Source organism: Anopheles funestus, chromosome 2RL (assembly GCF_943734845.2).
Source record: "Anopheles funestus chromosome 2RL, idAnoFuneDA-416_04, whole genome shotgun sequence".
Lineage (NCBI taxonomy): Eukaryota > Metazoa > Arthropoda > Insecta > Diptera > Culicidae > Anopheles > Anopheles funestus.
This window is the reverse complement of record NC_064598.1, coordinates 71,736,888-71,762,272: the sequence shown is the minus strand read 5'-3', so window position 1 is coordinate 71,762,272 and position 25,385 is coordinate 71,736,888. Positions and strand designations below refer to the sequence as shown.

The 25,385-nt window shown below is 40.4% G+C and overlaps 3 protein-coding genes across 4 annotated transcripts; 1 reads left to right on the top strand and 2 right to left on the bottom strand.

Moving 5' to 3' along the window:
* The first annotated feature begins 971 nt into the window (after positions 1-971).
* Positions 972-17,047, top strand: LOC125762546 (uncharacterized). 2 transcript variants are annotated; one of them, XM_049424745.1, is made up of 3 exons: positions 972-1,354; positions 1,419-1,921; positions 16,938-17,047. In XM_049424745.1, exons 1-2 carry the CDS (start codon positions 1,307-1,309, stop codon positions 1,911-1,913), a joined length of 543 nt encoding a protein of 180 aa, XP_049280702.1. In that variant the 5' UTR covers positions 972-1,306; the 3' UTR covers positions 1,914-1,921; positions 16,938-17,047. The 2 variants fall into 2 exon arrangements, with proteins under 2 accessions (XP_049280702.1, XP_049280701.1); XM_049424744.1 differs by lacking the exon at positions 16,938-17,047 and having other exon boundaries at positions 1,419-2,137.
* Positions 2,475-14,506, bottom strand: LOC125774953 (uncharacterized). The gene is made up of 6 exons (XM_049445327.1): positions 13,859-14,506; positions 9,601-10,142; positions 6,716-8,791; positions 4,231-5,560; positions 4,121-4,128; positions 2,475-3,789 (listed from the first exon to the last, which is right to left on the bottom strand). Exons 2-6 carry the CDS (start codon positions 10,119-10,121, stop codon positions 2,616-2,618), a joined length of 5,109 nt encoding a protein of 1,702 aa, XP_049301284.1. The 5' UTR covers positions 10,122-10,142; positions 13,859-14,506; the 3' UTR covers positions 2,475-2,615.
* A 2,895-nt stretch (positions 17,048-19,942) lies between the features above and the next one.
* On the bottom strand, positions 19,943-22,242 carry LOC125774952 (probable serine/threonine-protein kinase clkA). The gene is made up of 2 exons (XM_049445326.1): positions 22,205-22,242; positions 19,943-22,124 (listed from the first exon to the last, which is right to left on the bottom strand). The coding sequence occupies exons 1-2, from the start codon at positions 22,240-22,242 to the stop codon at positions 19,943-19,945; spliced, it is 2,220 nt and encodes a 739-aa protein (XP_049301283.1).
* Between the last annotated feature and the right edge of the window lie 3,143 nt (positions 22,243-25,385).

Genomic DNA, 25,385 nt, shown 5'->3' with positions numbered 1-25,385 from the left:
TAGGAACATGGTCGACAAGTTTTAAGATATTTTTTTAACGTCTTGTACCATTTCATAGCTTTCTTTCATTTATTCACTTAAAATCGCGCCACTTCAGTCCGATATTAGGATTAAAGCTACACATTTATTTCGCATGTTGAAAAGCATTAGTATAACGTAAACCAATCTTCAGATTTATCTACTTCACAATGAACGTGAGCATCACACAGAAACGACGGAGTGTGTTAAAAGGAAAAAGCAACTAATTTACACTTGAACAAAAGGCGCAAGCAACAAAATATAAAGAGATCAATGAAAAGCGGTTCGTAAGCTGTAACAGAACAAATTTCAAATTACTTATCTAATTGTTAATAGCTGTATGCGCGTGTGTAACTGCAGTCACGTTCAACACAACATTCAACAAGATGGCAAACAAACAGTTTAAAGCTATGTTCATTTTTATCGGCAAGTAAGAAAACAATCCCAGCTGGTATGAATATAGGTTCAGCTTTAGAAAAAAAATTGGTCTCCCACATTCAGAGATTTAATTTTTGTGACGCATATAATGGATCAATCTTCAAATTGAAATCAAAATAAACCATTAAAAATAATGTAATAGTGCGAACGATAGAAATTGCGTGCGTGTTTATAATGTTCAAATGAAAGAACTTGTGTGCATCTAGATCTATAAAATTCTCGTGTCGCGGTGTTTTAGTGTGTAAACTCCTCTGAACGTTCGTTAGGTATGAGAATAGGTTTACCGCTATATTTCATTTTGCTGGGTGGCCTCTGGCCAATATTATGAGTTCTTTTCTGTTTTTCCTACAGGGGGGGCTAAGGCTGTAGAGTGCTTTTCTTTGGTATTAAATCGTCCTGAAGTAGTAGAAAAGGAGAAGAAGTGGCACAACGAAAGAAAAAGAAATTGCTTTTGTTAGAAATATTATTTTGAACAAGAATGGTAATAGGATAATTTAAAAAATTTCAATTGATCAATGACTTTCTCTAATCTCACGGATCAAAATTGAACATTCAAACTGTTTGCTAGAAAACTTTAATTACAAAATGCATGTTTAAGGGTAAAGCTAGGTTTGCCGGGTAAGCTAGTAATTAATGATTTTAACCAAACGAAGGTGAGCATTTTATTATTCCCCTCGTAAGGGAATCTTATTACAAATGTAACGGTCAACTTGAATGGATGACGTGATCATTCAGCATGAAAGTATAAACCGAAACAATGACAGCCATAAAATGTCAAACCACACATAAACCTAAACAAAGAACACTGCAACTGCTACCGGTAAAGTACACACTGAAGTAAACGCTAAAAATGCACGAAATTATCATCAAAACAGCAACGGAACAAGATTTCACAGAGGTGCGTTAAGGAAAACATATCAACACCTGACTTTTTCGTGTCTAATGTAACCCTCACATTGCAGGTTGTGTTCTTGTTAATCGATTACATCGTGGAGCTACCTCGAACTCAGCAGGCCCGGGAACGTTTGGGAACGCTACTCAGCCAATCCACAACCAGCGAGGAGCTCAAGCACATGTTGAAACTGTTTGAAAACCTCGTTCGTAAATACTGTCTCGGCGAGCTTGACGAGGTCCGCTTGCGGTCCCATTTGAGCCAGCTTTCACCAGCCCGGCAAGACCGTGTACTGGAAATAGTGAATCTCCGTCGGCCGGAAATAGCGCAACGATTGATTGACGAGGTAAATCGTCGTGAAGGAGGCGTTCCGCTGGTGGAATCGTTCGATTGGAATGTTAGCTGGATAATGGGAAGCAGCAGCTTGGCGTCCACCCGGAAACAACTGTGCACGGTGGCACTCGCTTGCCGGGACGGTGATTCAAAGACACAAACAATCAGTTTCGAAATGGGCAGAGATCAAGTGGAGCATGTGATAAGCGAGCTGGAAACGCTTGTGGCATGATGTGAATTGTAAGTATGAAAAACAAAATTCAAAGTTATGTTACAATCTTTAATGCTGCATATTCAGTTTGGCAACGTGATCTATTTCGTCACATATTGGCATTTATTTAAGTTAAGTTAATTCAGTAGTCCATCTTACTAACGTTTTTTTTGGAAGAAAAAGCGTTGGACCGTATTGACTAATTTTGATTGAAATTAAACTGTTAGTAATGAAAACTCTTTAAATTACTTTAATATTTATGTATGAGATGTATGAGATATATTGAGAAAGTAATCAACAAAACAAGGAGAGTAATCGTCTTGATAGTCCAATTTATTTTGGATTTTGTTCAGTATTACATTTGTTAGTGGCAATTGCTTTTGATACTTACTTTGATAAATGTTGTAACTTGTTCAAAAATCTAACTGGGCAATTGTTTGAACAGCCTACAGAACACAGAGCAAGACCACAGACAATTTATAATCCTTGAACTGAATCATTATCGGATTGTATATTAACGAGACACACAGCAAATGGAGTTTATGGATTACACAAATGCTAAAAATGAATGTCAACATCTCGTATCGAACCTCTAGCTGAACTCAGCTGCATATTCCCATCCATTTGATAGGGCATTTATTATTTGTTCGTTTGTTTGTTATGAGGTATAATGTTTATAATTGCATTAGTAAATCCTTGTAGCGTTACGTCGCCTGGCACGGTTTATTTCGGATTGTAAATAGCTCCATAGAACAGAGGCAATCTAGTGGTTTCTTCTCTGATAATCATTAGGAAAGGTCCATTAACGATGAAACTAACCTGGGACGAGATACGATCGATAAGCGTAGCGGTAGCTGCACCTCCCTCGGTACCGCGTTCATTGACCGTCAGATCTACCTTGTGTATCATTTCGTTCACGAAGATCGATTCATTCTTCGACGCCATAACGGCAAATTCGTCCCGTCGGCGGCGGCGACGGCGCTGAAATTCATCACCATCATCATCATCATCATCTTTTACACCCAGACAGCACACACACGTATCGCCGCCCCACGCACAAAGTTTTTTCAAACAATCGCCCCGGTTTCTACCAGCATGCTCGACTGTAACGCATGATGGATTTTGTTGCTTCAATTGGCGGATAGCGTTTTCTTTCGTGTCTTGCAAAATATCCAAAATATCCAGCGCGTCTTCACCTTCACTACCACGATTTTCAGTTTTTCCGGTAAGCAGACGGTACAGGTCGGCATCTCGACGATCGAACAGTGTATAAACGCCGAGTTGTTGCAGAACACTTTTCAAGCTGATGGAGTTGGAAATATGCATCTTCGGGAACAGCAGCGTGACCGATTTCATCTTCATCTTCGTCACAATATCGTTCATCCGGTCGGCGGTAATTTTGGCCTGCATTGATTGCACCAGCTGCCGAGTGGAGTTTATCGGCATAAAGATGTACATGGTAACGTTCTGATGGTACGGTACACCGACCACGCGTACGTTTTCCTCCTGCCAGTGGTAGTACGGCATGCAGTGACTCTTGGCCATCGTCGGAATGTCAAACGAGTCCGGACCATCGGGTCCGTTCGGGAAGAAACGTCTGTTGCGGGTGGCAAGCGGTTGAAATGATTCCTCCCACAGACCACGGAAGTACAGTGTGTTGACGATCATCAGGATCGTATCCGGGCTGATGTGCGATACAATGTCCGCAATCCGGCCGTGTGTTTGAGTATGCACCCAGTTGTTTATGAACCGTACGGAATTGGTCTCGTCGCCGACAAAGTCTAGATGCTGCAGTTCACTCTGGTAGAGATCTTTGGCCAGCTTATTGTAGCGCTTATCGAACGTGGTGCCCATTTGAGCGAAGATACCATTACCGATCTGTATGACAACAGCCGTTCTGTAGGGAAAAACATACAACAATATAAAATGTGAGATATCTGTTTTGTTCTTACAAAATACGCCATTAAACGAATGGCAAAGCAAATTCGCATATGAATGGAAGACTTAATGATAAAATTCTTTCCATCGGCATGGTGGCAAAGGATATAACGCGATGGAGTAGATCCGGTAAAATAGTCTCATTTATTGATCATCATTACGCCTCCAATCTACATAGGTTGGTAATAGATAGCTTTGTTTAGATCCGTAGTTCCGTAAAATAAATTCTAGCCAACGCCGTTTGGGCCATAATGTCCTAAAACTATCATGATCGTAGCCATTGTTTAGGCGCTTGGATCTGAAATTGCACTGGAACGTGCAGGCATTAAGCCCAGCACGCTTGTTTCTTCACCGATTGAACGTGCCTAGATACAGTTCAACTATCTACAGCATCCCTTTAGCTAGACGGATGATACACGGGACCGAAAAATAGCGGCAAACCAGTACGATCGTTGCGAATCAACAGCAAAAATGGTGCTTCCGCACGGAATACGACGCTGGTGCCGGATCGATTCAGTGTCACAATTGTGGCAGCACCACCTTCTGTGCCCGTCTCGTTCACCTCCAGATCGACCTGATGGACGGCATTGCTCACGTACAGCTGCTGTGCCGCACGTTTGCTGCGCCTTCGCAAACCCTTCTTTCCCACTGGACCATTTTCCTTGACGATACGCTTGTTCAATATAAAGTCCTTGCTGCTCAGTGGACCAACCTGGGTGTGCTTACTGCCCGGCACTTTGTAGCTAACGTCTCGCTTTGTTCTATCACCACCAACCTTGGCGATGGGTCGAGCAGTTAATGGTACTAATCTTACTGGGACACTTTCTGTGGTTAATGACTCCGTCGTATTTACGACCGCTTCATCCGTCGAATCGTTACCGATTCGGTGGAATAGCAACATTTCATTAATATCGAATGAGGGCTGTGGTCTCTTTTCGTATGCGGGAATGTTCAATGTGGGTCGCATATTCGGAGCTGATGTGGCCGACGTTCCTTGCAATCGATTGACGTACGCATCCGTTTGTTCTGGTTCGTTTAACATTGTCGAAAGATTGCTGCGCTCCGCTTTGAATAGCGAGGATACGCCCAGCTTTTGCAATACTCGCTTCAGATCCACCGTGTTGCTGAGGTGCATCTTGGGGAATAGTATGATCGAGGTTTTGATCGTCATACTATCGATCATCTGTTGCAGATATTCACTGGTCAGCTTTGGGATGAGCCGCTGCAGTTTCGCCCGGTTTGAATCGTTCGGCATGATCACGTACATCGTGGTAAGATTGTTCTTGTACGGCAGCCCAATAATGCGCGCATCCAGCTCGGTTGATTCATAGAACGGGAAGCAACCACCGTGGGCCATCATTTGCACCATCACCGACGGATGGTCCTTGCCGTCCGGGTAAAACTCGCGCAGCTTAGTCGCTCCATCGATAAACGTTTCCGCCCACAGTGCCTTGAAGTACAAGGCGCTGGCCAGTACCATGACCGTACTGGCTGGCAGTGTCGATGGCAGGATGTTTGGAAGCTTGCCGTGAGTCTTCTCGCTTACCCATCCATTAATTTGCTTTGTCGCAGCGGGTGCGTTTAGCTCAAAGTCAAGGGACTGAACCTCGGAGCGGTAGTACAACATCGATTGATTCCGGTACGAGTCACTGAGCTGGAAGCTTTGCTGGATAAATATACCGTTGGCGAGCGTAATTAAATGCGCCGTTGGATCGTAGTCGGATGCGTAGCTATAAAAAAGCAGGTGAAATAAAACAAGAAAAAAAAGATTGCTTTGAGTCTAGCTATCCGTACAAACAGGAAAATTATCTATAGGAATTCAGATCGCATCATGCGTGCAAAAATGTGTGTGTGCGTAGGTTAAGATTAATTACAATTAGTTGTAAAGTTAGTGTACTTTTTCAGAGAAGTAGAGTAGCAAAGAAATTCAATCACCGGTGGGCCATTTATACCAAAAATTGCTAGTTAAAGGTAAGGGGCCCTTATAACTGATCTGCGATGCATTTGAAGCACACAGCTTAGTAATTTCGCGCGCAAAGTAATGGGAGTTAACGTGAAGTTCGGGCAAACATATTGAGAGGACAACGGCATACTCACCCACAACACCCCGGATAAAAATGTACTCATTAACTCACTTTTATATGTCACTCGAATGTTAAACGGACAGACGTAGACAAACGGAACTGCTGAGCGCGTATTAGCGGCAAATTATTTTTAAAAAAACACGTTTCTACGCACAGATGTTTGCAGTGGTTAATAGGAAATACCGAAAACGGATACCGCCAGAGGCGAATCGGATGGAGCAAATGATACATGTTCATCCCACTGCCAACAACTGGTTGTCTGATATATTTCGCCTAAACGGCGCTAACCTGCGCTTGATTTAAATTCCACGATATAATGTTCCACGTCTCCTCATTATGGCATAGTGCTAACCAGTGATGTTCTACACTGAAGTTACGCGGCATTTCTGATCGAACGATGGCATAATTTGTTATTTAGGAAAATCCATTGTCTGACCGGTTCCAAAGTCCGTGCTAAAAAGGAATCTTTTTCTTATGTTATTCTTGCTTCGAGTTGTTTAAGCATTGGACAAGGCTATTTATGGATGATAATTCTGACGTATAAAAGATGATCTCGCCACTTTCAAGTGTGGTGGTGGGGTGTAAAAATCATAACGCAATCCTCTACCGATCTGCTCAGAAGAGAACAATTTTCTTGTCATGTCTTTTTTTCTGTTTATTTGAATTATGCAAGGATCGATTTTAAAGTACATACACTAACATTTGATCGTAAATCGTTGTCCTCTTGTTGCAGGCTTAAAATACAACTGCCCTCCCCCGGCAGAATACTGTCGGAAAGTATGATTGGAAACGTTCAGCTTTCAGGGACGTGGATCGTACACAGCACCATAAAACAATGGGAGTTGCGTTTTGTCGTTGCGAATGAAGATCAAGAATGGGCTGTCAACAACGAAAGAATAACCTGGCCCGATACGATCAATAAGCGCTACTGTTACTGCTCCACCTTCCGTGCCCTGTTCGTTCACATCCAGTGTCACGTGGGTGATGATCTCATTCACATGCACAGACTCGTACTGTCGCTGTGGTTGTTGTCGTTGCTGTTGTTTCAATATTTGTTGTTGTTGTTGTTGTTGCGTTGGCCGTTGCTGTTGCACCTGATTCTGTTGCTGTTGTTGTAGAGCTGGCCGTTGCACCTGCTGTTGTTGTATTGTTTGCGGTTGAAATGTTCCTTGTTGTTGTATTGGTTGCTGTTGTTGAAACTGAGTTTGCTGTTGTTGCGGTTGCGGTCTTCCTTGTGGTTGCTGTATTTGTTGCACAAACCCTGTTTCCTGTTGTAATCTGGTTTGCAGCTGCAGCTCTTGATTTGATTGGAACTGCTGGACTTGCAGTTGCTGCCGTTGTTGGGGACTTATTTGTTGTAGTTCCGGTTGGGCTAACAGTTGCTGGTGTGGTGTTTGCTGTACTTGTCCCTGTTGTCCAAAAGATGATGGGAATTGGGCTTGACGTTTCTTAATTCTAAGTGATGCCCGTTGTACTGCGGAAATCTGGCATATATAGCTGTTCGACGCCTGGAAGTAGTAACACGTACCCTTCGATTGTTCGCTACTGTATGCTGGTTGGTTTGGGTAAGGCTGTGTGTTGTACGTTGTGTCTTCACCACCGAATCGATTTTCTAATATCGGCTGGCTATTCGTCACGGTTGGGTATTGTGCTTGTGGCCGTTGCAACGGCACATTCGAATTACAGCAGTAACAAAAGTTTTTCAACATTTTACATCCATATCGCTGCTCACAGGCGTTCTGGGTTTTTAAATCAAGATTAAGCCGGTAGCTTGGCTTTACACAAATACTCGTAGTTAGCGAAGATTGTTTGAAAGTGAACAGACAATGTTTATTATTAGTATCATAATAATGCTTCGCTAAATGGGCTCCACAGTCTGGGCTGTAGTCTTCGGTTGGTATACGATTACACGTGCATTTTTTAGTGTTCGGAATATATTGACAATTCTCTATCAACTGGCAATCCTGTGCCGATATATCAAGCGATACTATTTGCTGTACATCGTTTCCCTGAGGTCTTGGCTGTGGTTGTTGCGGCCGCTGTCCTGTATTCTGTCGGTCGGGAGAAATGGTTGGTTTTTGCCCGAACGCCTGTCCTGTTGTTGCTTCCGTAGCATCAAAACGGCTCTGCGTATTTAGCGGATTAATCGGTTCACTTGCGTCGCTAGCATCGGGGGTTAAACCCGCCGGCTTGTCATTAAATATTCCCGTCAAATTGCTGCGTGTCGGATCGAAAAGATCACGAATGCCCAACCTCTGCAGAATGCTGCTCATACGAATGCGATTCGAGATGTTTAGCTTCGGCAGCACAACCATACCCTTTTTCACGACCATTTGGTCGATCAACCAATTAAGATGGGAAGCATTTAGAACTGCCAGCTTCTCTTGCATCTTCTGTCGATTCGAACCATTTGGCAGTATTATGTACATGGTCGATTTACCCATTTCGTACGGTAGTCCAATTATCTGAACATCGTACTCTGCAGTTGCATTGTAGTAGGGGAAGCATCCCGAGGTAGCCATCGATTCCACACTGATCGCCGGTTCTGATTGACCGTTGGGATAGAACAGTCTCTGGCGGGTACCGAACGGTGAAAATGTCGTTTCCCATTGTGCCTTGAAGTACAAAGCGTTAGCCACTATCATACGTGTATTACGCAGCAGATCTTCCGTGACAATTTCCTTGATCTTGCCCTTAGTTGCGACCGAACACCAATCGTTTATGAACGCTGTAGCACCATTACTGTCACGCTCAAAGTCTAGATTCTGGACTGTTCCTTTGTAGATCCGTTTCGTCAGCTGTAGGTACCGATCGCCCGGCAGGAAGTCTCGATGAAGAAACACACCGTTCGCAATCGATATCTGATGGGATGGGTATCTGTTGGATATGCGAGCGAGGAGGTTGGTTCGCGAGAAAGATGATGATTATAAAACATCCCATGTGCGTGGGGTTGTGCAGTGTACATGTGAACAGTCGTCTATTTGTGAGTACAAACAGTGGCAATGAGGTCGCCGACGCGTCTAGCTTCCATTCAGTGAAAGCGCCGTAAAGCTTTTAATGCTGTGTGGTCGAGAAGAAGCGATTACGTGCAATGGATAAACAAATTCAAAAAAACAAAGACTACGAAACTGTCCACCGGATTTGAGCAGACTTGCGTAGAATGTTAGCATTCAAGCGAATGTTAATTGCAATGGCATGATCACTGCGCTGTTTTAATTATGTTCACTGCTTTTATGGAGTCTTTAAGGTCTTAGTTGTTAGCAACATTGATAGAGCTCTCACCATCACCGTCACCATAAAGGCACATATGCTGCATTTTTGTAATTAATTAACCATTGTATTTATGTTTTTTTAATGGTTCTATCTAACTTATGGTACCTAAATACGAAATTATGAAAACAGTAGAATTGCTACCGTGAAACAGAATAGTAACGCAATTTGCATAACTACTTGACAGCGCTTTGATGTTCGCTATTTCATCATTGCTTATTCATTGCAATTATTACTAATGGTACAACAAAATGTGAGAAATATTGCTGATTCATAAACAAGCACCAACGATTGAACATAAGCGAAAACAACAACAAAATACCAGTATCTTTGTTTTTAAAACAGAAAAAAACCTGTGCCAATATACAGGGATACTTTCTTTAAAACCCAAAAGAACCACAAAAAAAATAACTTACTCGTTGGGGTTGCTCGGTGATGGTGCGAGTGGGAAATCGTCATCTTCCTCCTCTTCCTCGTATCGGTTGCACTTGTCGTGCAAGCGCCAGTGTACTAGCGGCTCCAGGCTGGGATCGTTCGACACCAGATCCTGAAACAGTCGACCGAAGCTGATGTGTATCTCCTGGAACGTGAGCTGTCCCTTGTTAAGGCCCATAACGTTAAGCAGCTCTTGCTGCGTTTGTCCGCCAGACCCAAGCAACAGCAGCGACAACGCTCCAGCTATGCTGACAGGTGAGAAGATTTCCGTTTTGCTTTTCTGGTTCGACAGAGCGTTCGCGATCCTTGCGGCTAGATTCGTTACACTGTCCGACACCTGTTTCGTTTTGGTGCTCGGTGCATCCAGACGATTCGTTTGCTGATTAGCACCGCCTTTTTGTGCGCCACTTCTCGAATTATCGGCTGCATCGGATTCTAGTACGCTGGCAAGTAGTAGCAATCCTACCGCCAGCATCCAGAACACACTGGAACCTGAACGCATTTTGCACCAGCGGGGTAAAATCTACAATTGGAATAAATAGAAAAGACTCAGTTGTTAGTCCAATATGGGATACCGTTTTAAGTATTTTACTGATTTCTATTCTAGAGAATGAAAATTTTAGAGCTTAACAAAACACATATCCTTCATAAACTTTCGCAAGGTTGAGGTTTTTAAACATATAAACCTTTTTCTTTTAGGTTGATCATCGAACTCCAATCAGGCAAATGTTGAGTTTGGTCAATGGCATGGTTGGTTTGAAGATAATTGAATTTCTTGTCCATACCGTAACCTTAAGCAAAACGGATAACTCAATTATCCCATCGCAACTCGCGCGGGACCGGTTTGTAATGTACGTTTTCTGTAGTATACGAAACTGCACAATGCTTTACCGGCAACGAAAAGCAAAATAAGCGTGTATATACCGTATACCCTAACTGTTATCATAGTGGCAGAACTGGAATTCATCAGACGTCATCAGAAAAACCCAGAAATCCACCGCCACCGCTCCACAGTGAGACACGACGACGATTTACACGATGTTGTCTGTCGGCGTTCAACGTGGTTTCACACTGCTAACAGGTCGAAATCGAGCGCGAGTTCCTATTTAGCACTTAAAAGAAGCTAACAGATTCGAGTTGTTGAAACGAATTTCAGTTAAAATGCTCCGCGTGTCGTCTGTTGCCAGGAATACTGCACTATATCGGATGCGTCCGTTTTTCTGGAGCCATGTGAATGAGGGGAGAGAAAAAATATTTAAACAATGTGAAGACTCGAAGACGGTTCTTTTTCTGCCGACTTCCCATTTATGGAGGCGACAAGTTTCGACCACACTTGCTGGATGCAAAGGCCAACACCTCTATCGCTCTCCATAGAAGGTGAACTTGCTCTAATGTACACAACCTGCCGCAAGATTCTTACGAGGCCAAGCTTTGTGGACGTGTTCCAGAAGGTCGAAGTAATTTTCCGTGTGTATGGCTGTAGATCACTATATATGACGATACTTATTGCCAGAAATTGGTTTTGCAAATATTATCACCGTGCTAGAAATTCGGATTGAGCGTCTTAACGCTCGCACTGGACGATACTGACTAACAGACTGACTGGCAAAATGTTTTGAAAAACGCGGAAAAGATGTTCCACCCGGCGGTGGATCGTGTGAAACGATCGTAACCGGTTGGCCGTTGTTGTTAATGCTTAGATTGGTTTCGGCCATAAGGTCTCGCTCGAACGCATTATATGTATATGGTTTATTCGCTTCTTCGACTGTTTCATTTTGTTCCTTCTTCCGATTATCTCGCACATAGAGGACCCTCTTCTTGTTCTGTTAACCTTAATGAATCTTTAGCCGTCTGTAGCACGTTAATCAAATGCCGAAATTTGTTGTCATAGGTTTTTTTTTTAAATACCAACGACTAAATGTACAACATTCGCTTACACATACAGACGCATCGTTTTCGATCTGTATCCAGCGTAATATTTTACTTTCTAAAAGTCAATGACATTGGTACATTGTGCAGCTTCCAAACAGTTGGCCTAAGGCTACCTTACTGTATTGATGCAGAATAAAGGTTCCCTCAAGATCACGATCACCAAGTTCGGTAAATTCTTCCACTATTCCAGTACATGTAGACATGTTTATTTTGCAACATCATCATTGTTTCTTTTGATGGAAATGTTGCCACACCTACTCCACGTACCACTAATTATTTTTTTTCGTGACGTCAACCATTCTTTTCATGGCTAAAGAAGGAAAAAATCCCTTTGAGTAATAATTGTCTTGTAAGTGATCATTGGAACGAATTATGCATTATCATGTAGCTAAATTTAGAATCATCTTAGTATTATTAGAAACCGTGCAAGCGTATTTCAGGTTTTGTAACATTTTGAATGGGTATGATAGGTGGAAGAACTTAGAGAATAATTATTTCTAAAAAGAATTGTTTAATTCACACACAAGCATACACAATGATGCTCAAAAAGTAGAACTTTCAATCTCATATTTGGACAGTGCTCACGTGTAAGTAGAGGTTACTTACGAAAAAATCCAGCTAAAAACCCCAATACAGAAAACGATTGTACTATCATATAAAGCAATAACAAACATACGGGTTTTTTCAGTAGGAATACGAAAAACAAAACATTAAATAATGAATTAAAGTGTAGAAAGACTTTGTTCTCAGCTTAAAGCACTTGTTTCCATTGAGTGTGGATTTTTGTTTGATTCCTCGTAATCAAATTTTTGGCCCAGATGGTGAACAGTAAATAAAAGCTAGCCGTTTTTATTTCTTCTCAGGGTCAGGTCAGGGCATGGTCTTATTTATTCTACCAGGAGTAATTCAAGTCGCAGATAGTCATCTTAATTACCCATCTAAAAAATTGTTAAAAATTACTTTTCCTTCCTCTTTTACATCCCGTAAAAACCTTCTTTCTTTACAAAAATAAATTTTATACAATTTAATGACGTTTAAAAGAGGCTATACATTTATACATGAATGAAACATTTTAACCGTGTTTTCAAGCTGAGAGTTTCATGTGGAATATAGAATCTTTTTTTTCTAACGTTACGTATTCACTAACTAATAATCTTATCAGTGTTCTAGTTTGGGTCACAGTTTATCTTTTAGCTTTTTTTTTGTTTACCACAGATTTTCGATTCTGTTAAAAGATTTAAAAAAAAATAAAGTAATTTGCGTTATTGTCACACATACTTTTTAACACATTTTCGATCCGTGCAACCATATTTTCAACAACCAAACACCAACCATTTTATAGCGGTGTTAATTTTCAATCTGTGAATGTGTCACATTTTAGCTGTTGTCTTATGATGTCTGTTACGATCCACTTAAATGTCAGTAGGTGTATTTGTGTAACGTTTTTTTTTATTTTTGCAAATTTAATCAACCAACCAACATTTCGCACCTTTCTTTGCACTGTCGTCGCCAGTGAAAACGCTTTCTTTTTGAGCGTTATTTTGGTTGTTGCAATAAAAAAAAATGTCTGTGAAACCACATGAAGCGAACGCAATTTGAAGCTTTTGTATGCCCACAAGGTTCATGTCCAAACCGCAAACCGGTTCCGACGAGCCATCAGATTCAACACCCGTTGCTCAATACCATACCGCGCAACGCGTCAAGGACTGAAGTTCGTGATCTGCGTCCCGCATGATAATCAGCCTAACTGTACATGTTCGCTTGGTTCGGTTTGGCACTTCATTTCCTTACGAATGTTCCTCACAAATAAGTGAAATTTTCTTTCATTTAATGTTCCGTGAAGATAGTAAACTAATTGGCGAATGTTTAAGCGATCAGTTTGAAACCTAACCAATGTCCTTGAACCCGTAGCGAACAGACACGAAGAAGAAATCAATTCTTCGCAAGGGCAACATGCGAAGGCCATAAAAGACGCGGAAGGCAATGGTGTACATTGAATGTCTCAAAACATTTACAGCGACGATCGACGAATGACGGAAAAATGGGTAAACCTGAGCTACATAGAGCAGCCTCTTTCGCATCAGCACAGCATTCGAACAGGAACATAACATTAACGGTAGAGTGCAAGCTTTATGATGACCTCTCCGGAATCGGCTGATAAGAATTGTAAGTGTGTGTCTTGTCATCCGGTAGAATGTACTGTAGCGTACAGTGAAACGAAAACGATTGCCTTCAAGGGCGTTTAATCGAAATTGAGAAAAGCTGGAACATAGAAGTTAAAACCAAAAATCACCAAACTATGCTTACCGTGGCGCGTTTTTATAATGCAAATTAAGACAAGTTGCTTCGGTTAAGCAAAAAAATAAAACACACACACACCAACACGGGTCAGTAAACTATTTCGAATGAAGAAAACTTTTCCACTAGTCTGCTCACGGTACACTCTCGCACACACTCTTTATATCACACAGAAAAAGGCTTTCGCACCTTCGCCACAGCAGGATTGCAGAGTTCCTCTAGTTTATCCTCTCCAAGAGCTGAACCGGAAAGTTCCAACTTTATTCGACTTTATTAAGGGGCTATCGGGACGGGCAACTCACTAGCAAACACTGATCACGGCCAACACATTTTGGTCAAACGAAGCAAATGAACTGGTCGAGAATGACTGATCCCGCTGGTTCTGCGCCGCGACTATCATCTAATCGTCTCACACTCACAATCGCGTGTCCTCACTGCACACTGGCACGCGTGCCGCACCCAAACAGACTTGCGAACGGAAATCTTGCACTGTAGCCCGAAACGAGAGGAGTAAAAAAAGAGCCAACGCACCGTAACCGTACGGGTCGGGCAACCTTTCCGAGATCTGGTTTGCCGAGCACTGGAAACTTGTCCGACCGGTGCGAAACTATAAACCGTGCGCCATGACGTACAAGGGCCCGGATCGGAGCGATCATCAAAACCCAGTATTACTCAGAGCGAACGAGACCCGATCATCAGGCGGACCAGTGTGTCATTTCGCGTTTTTGCAGAGCTCGCGCACAAACATTGCGAGTATCGCGAGAGTAACGCATGATCAATGCGGCAGACGCATGGTATCTTTTGCTCCATACTGAACGGGTGGCACAGATGACGTACCAGCGAAATGGTGCTTAAATCGTAAGTGAGGACAAAATGGAGCCTACATACAGACGGGCAAAGGAAAAAAAATCCATTGTTGTTGACTTCAATGCGGCTGCTTTTTTTTTGGTGGTTATACATATTGAGCAAACATTAGCCGCAGTTAGGGAAGGCAATCGACCATTGTACACATTCGGGAAATTCCCATCCATTAGGCAAAAGTTGCATAGAACGGAAGTAGCGTGTATTTCGTGCATGAGTAGTACTTTTGTTTTTGGTGCTTGTCACACCTGCTATGCGCAGTTCCGCTTGCCCAAATGACTAAAGTTAGGAAGTATTTGTTGAAACAAATTCGTCATTTGTTTGCAGTGCCTAATTGTCGTTACGTCCGTGACTGCCGATGTCATTATTACCAGCATAGGTGATGATACATCACCAGTACGTTCTATAAAATTGACCTACACATGACCCTATTAGATCGTTTTAGTTTTTATTTTTTAAGGTACAAAGATCACTAAAAGCGTACGAATTGATGCGCAAACACACATCTGAAGTTTGTATCTATTACGGTATGAAACTCTTCGCCGAAGGTTATTGAGTATATGACGGTTAACTCTGCGATGCAGGCAATTTGTGTTCTTCGAGGTGTGTGTTCGCTTAAGACGATCTTGAGTATTAATACTAAGAATTAATGTTTAGTTGTTGATAGAGCTAAATGAAAGATCCGAAAACTTATTGCCATAAGACGTATGTAGTCTATCAGATTAGTCCATAATGTATAGCTCAATATCTCTGCAGATATTCAAGAATCAAGTAATGAGTTTGTTTAATATGTTGTTTTTGCAATGAAATCAAGGCTTTGCAATCGTTGAGAATGTTGCAGAAGGAGTATCCTGAATACAGGAAGTTTTGAGGAGTTTCCTGAACACAAATGTTTGAGTGGCACAAAGCATTTAGCGGATGTCGTGAACTCGTTGAAATACTGTGCAGGTCGCCAATTAAGATCCGCCAACGACGACAATATTCGGAGAGGACACGAAGTTGTGCAAGAAAATAGACTTTAAGCATTGTGGAGATAGCGTGACATCTCTTTTAGATCGACTTAACATCGTACGGAGCGTGTCAAAGTAACGTTCGGTTTCGAGAGATTTAAATTTTTGGCATGCCTAAAACAAATATTACTCAAACATTGCCGAAGGAATTGAAAACTATTCCTTCCGCGACTTGTATAAAAGTATACGGGAAATAGTATTAAGCATTGGCATGATATAAAACGAGCCTAACTGAATGCGTTTTGTAAAGATTTACATTAAAACACTTAAAAATGTAATTTTATTTAGCTAGTTCCAGTATAACACGATCAGATGGTATATACATTTACTGGTACTTACATACTCCATAGTCTTCCATGTTAATTTAATTGCTATGAAGGTATCACTAAATCCTGCCGACATAACGGTACAATTTATGCTTCGCAATGCATGCGATAAAATTTCTGTGAAAGACCAACACGGCAGGACGTGTACCAAATCCATTTGTACGTGGACTACTACATATATTTCTGGCCTAGGCCACAAGAAGTACAAGAATTGTACACCACAATTTGTTTGCCAGAAGTCTTCGGAGAAATTCGAAAAACGAACAAGAGAAGACGAATCATTCTCCACCATGCCAATTCGAGGTCTCACACATCGGCTCAAACCATCGCTTATTTGGTCGGCCAAAACGTCGAGTTAATGGGTCATCCGCCCTGGGTTGGGTCATATTAAAAAAATGCGTGGTCAATGATTTTTGTCGCCAGAAGATGCTGTTGAAGCGTTCAAATCCCATATTTTGGAGGTGTCTCAATTGAAGTGGAAAAAATGCTTCGAAAATTGGATTGAGCGCATGTAAAAGTGTATTGATCATGCTGGAGAATACTTTGAAAAACAATAAAACCATTTTTGATGATAAATATTCGCATTTTCATGATGAGGCCAGAAATATAAATAGCAGCCTACGTATGAATTTTGATAGCAGAAGCAAACCTTTCTTCTAACCGCGGCAAAACTTACCAAAACGATGGTATTGGAGATGGGGCCCAATTCCCATAATAATTCATTGCCACATGATCAAACCAATGTCCCTTTAAAATGTTTTCCTTCTAATCACAACAACAGTGTTTTATGTTATTGAAAAGTATGTAATGTAAAAAATTAAGATCGAGAGAACGAAGAGTTGTTGTGCTTGAATTGTTTTTTACGAGTTTTTTTTTCATTTGTCTTTCAAGGAGGAGCGAAGTGTGTGCAATTACAGTTGTGTAGGTGTGTCGTGATAACCAAGCAGAAGAGATAATGATCACGAGATCAGGAGAAATTGTGCGTAGTAGTAATCGGACAGTTGGAGTTATGGAAAAAAGCTCACGGTATATAGACAATTTTGTAAGAGTTGTTTTTTTTGCTGATAAAAAGCGATCGTCGAGGACCTTATTCCATAGATAAAATGATTATTACAAAAATTCTTGTGTTGATGTGATCTTAAACAGTAAAGATTTGTTTTGCACGTGTACAAATAGTTCCCAGCATCCGCTAGGCTTGTGTCGGCGTATACTCTCGTGATACTTGTTAGAAAGTTTAAGTGAAGGAAGAATATGTAAAAGTAAAGGGGCCCAAAAAACACAAACAGAATTGTCTTTCGTTAAATCCATCTGATTCATAAAACTGGCAGTTTATTAAAAAAGAAATCTTTTGTCACATGTGTGGAAAGCGGCTCCCTTCCTGAACTGAAAAAAGTGGCTATTGTGTAAATGTCTATTTTTCAATGAGTTTATTGTTTATTGCGTGAAATTATTGTGTTGAAAAATGTGGCCATTGTAGGCGAGTGTTGTGTTTGAAATGTGCCAAAGCCTAATTGAAGTATGTATGCGAAATATGAAAATTAAAAATGTGTTAAAACAAAGGGGCCGCGAAGAAGCAGTTTTGTCTTCCGAAGTGAATGTGGCTACTGCGATTTATGAAAGTAAGGTGTCCTGCGTACGAAGTATCGTTCATCTCGGTAAGTAAACCACATTCAACCAGAAATACCGGAAATTAGATTTTTACTAGAATCAATTGATAGGACAATTTCTGTTTGTCTCAACGGTCAAGTAAATTACCTCCCTCTCACTCCTTCCTCTTCCTTTCCGGTCATCAGTTTTGTGTTGGTAAGGGTCGCACAATATCTATTTTGCCTAGGGCCTCCAAGGGGCTTGATCCGCCTCTGACTAAATCGGATCTGAAACGTGCAAGTGAATAAAAAATGGGAATCATTTACATCTGCAATAATTATTCTCCAAATGATAACTTCTCATAATAATCTTATAGAAATAGTTCTGTAGCAGTTTGTGGGCGAAGAATAGTTTGTAGAGAAAAAAAACAAAGAGGACATGTTATGCACACAAATGCAACAACTGATAGATTTTCATTCACATTATTTAATTTAATGAATTAAGCGCTTTTGTGGCAAAAAACAACTTACAACAACAGCGTTCTGTTTCATCATTTTTTTTTAACTTCTATTCTCAGTAAATTTGGAATTTTTAAAACGTGATTCAATATTACCGGATAAAAATAGTTTCATAGGGTGGATTTTCCCGAAAATGTTGAATACATGATTTGCTGAAGGTTACCTGCTTTTGATAACCAAATGAAGATATTTACTGGCGAATGCCAACCTGAGGCTAAAGCGGCACTGAACAGGCATTTGGGTGGAATATGAATAAGAAAACAAATAGATTGATTTTCTTTCATAAAATTTGCATTTGTCTTGTTATACTGGTTGCTTATTAGTAAACACGTCACGTTTCTTTAGAATGTTTCAAAAATCTGTTTAGCAACACAATTCGTACTTGCTTACAAACCTGTTCACGTAAACCCCTGTTCAACTGTATAAATCACATGTACATTCCAAAGCCACTTTTATGTTAGCTAAATTGTTATTTTATAAAAAAATCTAGAATTTCAAGAAATTAGTTGTTATTAAACAAAATAGCAATGTTGCAAAAATACCTAAACTTATGTACGTTGCATCTGTTATGAGTTCCGTTATTCACATTCTTAAGCGGCTGGGCATATAAGGCAACCGGGCAGGTGCGTTTCGTTTTGATGTGTCAACATTGTTTTCGTGTTGTAGAAAACCTTTCTCTTTATATCCACCCAGGAGAAAATGGTGGATTTCAAAACGATATTACACATTTGCTTCGTGGGATGAAACCAATAGTAGGGAATGTTTTAAAATGGTTGAGATTCGTGTCTCACATGGTGGGGATTTTCTTTCAGATTGATGATGAGCGATAAAGTGCTTTAAAGATTCAAATAAGTATGTTTATGTGAAAGCCGTTAAACAAATTGGGTTTTAGTATGGGTATAAATGTGTCATTACATTTCTCATCGATCCCCTTTGTACTACTTAACCTGAAATCGGCTATATAACCAGTCTTCTTTATCATGTTTCACGTTGTCACACACCAGTCAACGTTTGGAACATTTTCTTTTTCATGTTATTTTTCTACATGTTTTTCTATTCAGTATTCTGAATGCTTTCTTGGTTTATTTATTCACTTCATGCTTTTTAGCATTGTGTTTATAGTATAGATCACATATTAAGGCCAACATCATTTGAAACATATTTATAATGTTTATGTTATAATGTTTTATAATGTTTTTTTTGCGTTTTCAATACGCCCCATTATTTATTGTTCTACTATTTGGAAGAATAAAATATATACCCGATTTCCATTAGCAAATTGAATTGATACTAATTGGATACTTCATTCCAGTCGCACTAGTGGCTGAATTATACTAGGCGTGTTTATGGTTCCATTTTAAAAAATAACTATATTACACTTCATGTAATATAATTGTTTTCTATTTTTAGTTCTGATAGAAAAAAAATCACACCCATTACTTTAATCTTGGATGCCAATGCAAAAAATGTTTCTCAATCTTATGTTTTTTGTAGCTATTTGAATAAAGTCTTAATTTGTTATAGACCGACGACGGTGGTTTTGCAAATAATAAAGGTAGAAATATCTGTGGTTTTTGGAACTGTTGCGGGGAAGACGATCCTATACTTGGATGTGAATTGTTGGAATTAGCGTTAACAACAAACACCGTAGGTGAATCGGAAACGGCAGGGCTATCAGTGGAAATCGTAAGTGTTAGTTGAGGTGGAACGATAGTCCATGGGTTCGACTGCCCGAAATTCGAGGAAGTTCCAAAGGGTAATGTTAACGATCCACTATTAGCAGAACTTTGATTAAAATTCATAATTGGGACTCTTGTCGTCACTGTTGGAAACGTTACTGCCGAAATTGTTGATCTCGAAGTTGTTGTAGATGGGACTCTTGTAGACCGCGTTGTCGAACGTGTAGGTTTTGTAGTAAAAGCTGTCGTAGAACGAGTAGTAGGTGTCGTTATCGTTGGAAGCGTTAGTGTGGAAGATGATGATGTAGACCGCGTTGTCGAATGTGTATGCTTTGTAGTAAAAGGTGTCGTAGAACGAGTGGTATGTGTCGTGTTCGTTGGATGTGTTGGATGCGTCGGATGCGTTGGATCCGTTGGATGCGTCGGATGCGAAGAAGACGATGTAGTCCGCGTTGTCGAATGTGTAGGCTTTGTAGTAAACGCAGTCGTAGAACGAGTGGTAGGTGTTGTTATCGTTGGAAGCGTTAGTGTGGAAGATGATGATGTAGACCGCGTTGTCGAATGTGTATGTTTTGTAGTAAAAGGTGTCGTAGAACGAGTGGTATGTGTCGTGTTCGTTTGATGTGTTGGATGCGTCGGATGCGATGGATCCGTTGGATGCGTTGGATGCGTCGGATGCGAAGAAGACGATGTAGTTCGCGTTGTCGAATGTGTAGGCTTTGTAGTAAACGCTGTCGTAGAACGAGTGGTAGGTGTTGTTATCGTTGGAAGCGTTAGTGTGGAAGATGATGATGTAGACCGCGTTGTCGAATGTGTATGCTTTGTAGTAAAAGGTGTCGTAGAACGAGTGGTATGTGTCGTGTTCGTTGGATGTGTTGGATGCGTCGGATGCGTTGGATCCGTTGGATGCGTTGGATGCGAAGAAGACGATGTAGTCCTCGTTGTCGAATGTGTAGGCTTTGTAGTAAACGCAGTCGTAGAACGAGTGGTAGGTGTTGTTATCGTTGGAAGCGTTAGTGTGGAAGATGATGATGTAGACCGCGTTGTCGAATGTGTATGTTTTGTAGTAAAAGGTGTCGTAGAACGAGTAGTATGTGTCGTGTTCGTTGGATGTGTTGGATGCGTCGGATGCGTTGGATGCGTTGGATGCGTTGGATGCGTCGGATCCGGTGGATGCGTTGGATGCGAAGATGACGATGTAGTCCGCGTTGTCGAATGTGTAGGCTTTGTAGTAAAAGCTGTCGTAGAACGAGTAGTAGGTGTCGTTATCGTTGGAAGCGTTAGTGTGGAAGACGATGATGTAGACCGCGTTGTCGAATGTGTATGTTTTGTAGTAAAAGGTGTCGTAGAACGAGTGGTATGTGTCGTGTTCGTTGGATGTGTTGGATGCGTCGGATGCGTTGGATCCGTTGGATGCGTCGGATGCGAAGAAGACGATGTAGTCCTCGTTGTCGAATGTGTAGGCTTTGTAGTAAACGCAGTCGTAGAACGAGTGGTAGGTGTTGTTATCGTTGGAAGCGTTAGTGCGGAAGATGATGATGTAGACCGCGTTGTCGAATGTGTATGTTTTGTAGTAAAAGGTGTCGTAGAACGAGTGGTATGTGTCGTGTTCGTTGGATGTGTTGGATGCGTCGGATGCGTTGGATCCGTTGGATGCGTTGGATGCGTTGGATGCGTTGGATGTGTTGGATCCGTTGAATGCGTTGGATGAGTTGGATGCGTTGGATGCGTTGTATGCGTCGGATGCGTTGGATGCGTTGGATGCGTCGGATCCGGTGGATGCGTTGGATGCGTTGGATGCGTTGGATCCGTTGAATGCGTTGGATGAGTTGGATGCGTTGGATGCGTTGTATGCGTCGGATGCGTTGGATGCGTCGGATGTGTTGGATGCGTTGTTTGCGTTGGATGCGTTGGATGCGTTGAATGGGTTGGATGCGTTGAATGCGTTGAATGCGTTGGATGCGTTGTATGCGTCGGATGCGTCGGATCCGTCGGATGCGTCGGATGCGTCGGATGCGTTGGATCCGTTGAATGCGTTGGATGCGTTGGATGCGTTGGATGCGTTGGATGCGTTGGATGCGTTGGATGCGTTGGATGCGTTGGGTGCGTTGGATGTGTTGGATGTGTTGGGTGCGTTGGATGCGAAGAAGACGATGTAGATGTTGAATGTGTGCACTCTGTAGTAGAAGCTGTCGTAGAACGAGTGGTAGATGTCATCGTGGTCGGAAGCGTTATTGTGGAAGATGTTGTTGACGGTGTCGAAGAAGGTGTAGTTAAATTGGATGTTTGTTGATCTTCTCCAATGCAATATCCATAAATCTCAACATTTGATGATATTTTCTTTTTCTTCGTTTTATCTCTTATGCGTATTAACATATTGTATTCGTCTTCATGCCATATATCTATATCCATTTCCGTTCGCCATAATTTTGTAGTTGGATCAATCAACACGTATTGTAGTCTGTTGCTTATAGCCTAAAATGAACAGATATTATTATAGAGATTATACAACAATGAAAATCTATCTAATGATTTGAAATGTTATTGGTAAATCCATTAGAACCAAGTCTTTAAATTTCATAACATAAACATCACTTTTGAAAAAGCTATTATTTATTGTACTAAAGTGCTAAAAAGCAACACAACGTTCGATAAAAAGAACTACTATACAAAGAAGAAGAAAATACTGAGGAGCGTATATAACTGAGCTACTTCGGTACATTTTCTTTGTATAAAACTGGATGTAAATACAGACATTGTTCTATAAGGGTTTCTTGTAAATGTTAGTGATATCTGTTCTGTAGAAAAATTATATACTGCTTCCTTTTGCGATACAGACCACCAATGCCCTACATCATACAAGCAATAGGCAGAATGACTCTTTTCTGAGAGCATTTTTGGATCTTTAATGATATCTTTCATAGTAAAGTTTTCATATACCTATGATATAAGGTTCGTTGCAATATTACTTATAAGTTGAAATTGGATTTTTGGGGTAATCGGACAGACGTGACTGAATTACTTCTCTGATGGTGTTAGAGTCTCAACTGTATCTAGCTCACCAAATCCCCAATATAGGATTCCTGCTATACAGCTTAATTTAGATGCAGAACAGCTTATAACTCAATCATGTCAACCAATACAGTGTAACTTCAGAAATAAAACCAATAATTAAAAATATAGATAAATAAATCGAACGAGCCATCGACTAAACGACAGAAACGATTGGACTAAATTGATGATGTATTGGATCGTCAGGCTGGATGTTGTACAAACTAGTTTGGGTTTGGGTTGGGTCTCATATTGTTTTTTTTAATATTGCACTTTTTCTTTTAATAAAACAACGATGCAGTCTTTTCTTGTCGTTTACTAATATATTATTGAAAAATCAGTCCTTAGTAGAGGTAAAGGTTCTTATAGTAAAGAAATGAGAATAATCACTTTTATCAGAGAGTGCAAGAGTGGTTATAATTATTTGAACCTTTTACTCACTTTGAAGATTCATGAAAAAAACAGTGCTCTGAACCGATCTTATACAACTCCTTAGAGTTTTTACCCACTCACTCGCTGCACCGGCTAGCCATTCACTCCTTCGCGTTTTCACTCGAACTCTCCATGTTTCTGTGCCAACTAGCGACTCACTCTTTTTCAGCGACTATGTGCCAACTAGCGACAGAAAGTTAGTCAATGGAAATGTAAAAGAGCTGACCGTAAGTCAGCTGAGAAAGTGAGTAAGTTATAAGGCAAAAAAGAGTGAGCAAAAGATTCGTAGAAACTCTACATGTTGAGGTGAAACCGTAAATTCACAAACAGGATTAAACTCACTCAATCACTCTAATTCAGTGTGCACATCACTAGTATGGTTTGTAGAACTTATGCCTTTTCCGAGAAGACCGTCACCATCATCACTTTACCGTTTCACTAATAATCAATAAGTCATCAATAATAGTAATAAATTTTGCAAATTGGCATTTCATCATAATCTTTGGATTTAACGCAAACCAAAATTAGCAGGAACAGCTAATTGATAATATAATTGCAAAAACAAAAATAACAAATAATTTCGACTGCCCACTGTTTTTTTCAAGAAGAACGGTCTTATTGCTTGTATTCAACCCTTTTTGTTGTACTAAAGCCACTGCACTCATAGGTCACTTTCACTAGAAATAATAATAAATATTACTTACGGCCCCAATGTTCAAACTCACAGGACTTCGGTTGCCTTTTAAGATTTTATAATAATAACAGATTTGAAGGCTGCTATTGTAAGTTCCATAGGTAAACATGCTTTCAACAGTGTTATTACCCCATGCAACGAATGTTACAATTGCAGCGAATAGTACGTATGATTTATTCATATTGCACAATGACCGGCAAGCCGAAACTGACCACACTAAAGTAAAGAACGAACTGAAAGGCTGGATAGTGTTTCGTGCATCTTTTATAGAATCGATGAGAATACCTTTCATTTTGACGAAAACAAGTTAAACTACTTTCTCCCATCTTGGAGCAATGTTGACGAGCATGAAACAAATATTTTAACCGGTGTATAGGTTAACATAAAAATTGTTGGTCCATCCAACCTGCATTAAAACGGTGTCGTTAACTGACCTTAGCGATGAAATCAAAGTGAGTGCTAAAACTCAGTAGCTGCAGTATCAAGTGTGGTTAATGGGTGCGTTAATATGAAGGATGATCAAAACGCATGATAAATCCGCATAAATGACTTTAAGTTATGTTAGTGGTTTGTTACATTTTATCTTATTTATTTATTTTGTTTCATCGACATAATCAAGGTGTATAATCTATTCTCTAAAAGGTGTTATTTTAAATAGCTAATAACGTATGTTGAAATCTGACATAAATTTTAATTGGAGCTTACTTGAAGTACAAAAACCTGTTTCGTATTGTTTAGCTTGAATTACTATTATGCTTGAAATGACCATGATCAATAAAATTACTGACCTACCTTAATCAAAATCCAGGAAGGATTGACAAGCGTACGTAAGCAGGACGAAACACATGCAGATAGAAATATAAAGCAGTAATAAAAGTTGCATTCGCTGACAAGAGCATTACAAATTGATTAAACATGAATGCGTGTTTTCATCATCATCGTAAAGAGCTTAATGCGCTACATTTATCGTGCCGTGCGTGTTGATTGCAATATTGAATTGCAGAAAGTGAAATTAAAGATTCCCATTCTATTCTCGTTTACAATGTGAAAAGTATTAAACATTATAATTACGTAACGGTTTCACAGCATGCATTTGTTGGAACACTATCGCGAATCTAATATCTATTGTCAGTCGAGTTTAGTTTGCACATGACCAAATAATGTTCGATGCACAGCAATAATTCATAAATGATGCAGGTTCGCGAGACAGATAACTCTGTAATAAACATATCGCCAGAAATAGCTCTGTAATAAAAAGAGACAGCAGTGATACGGTTTATATAAATAGATTTTGTAAAATTCTTGCCCATGCCTTTCACCCTATATGAAACTCATGAACCCGCTTTCTCTTCAATGTAAATTGTCAGCAGCTACACCT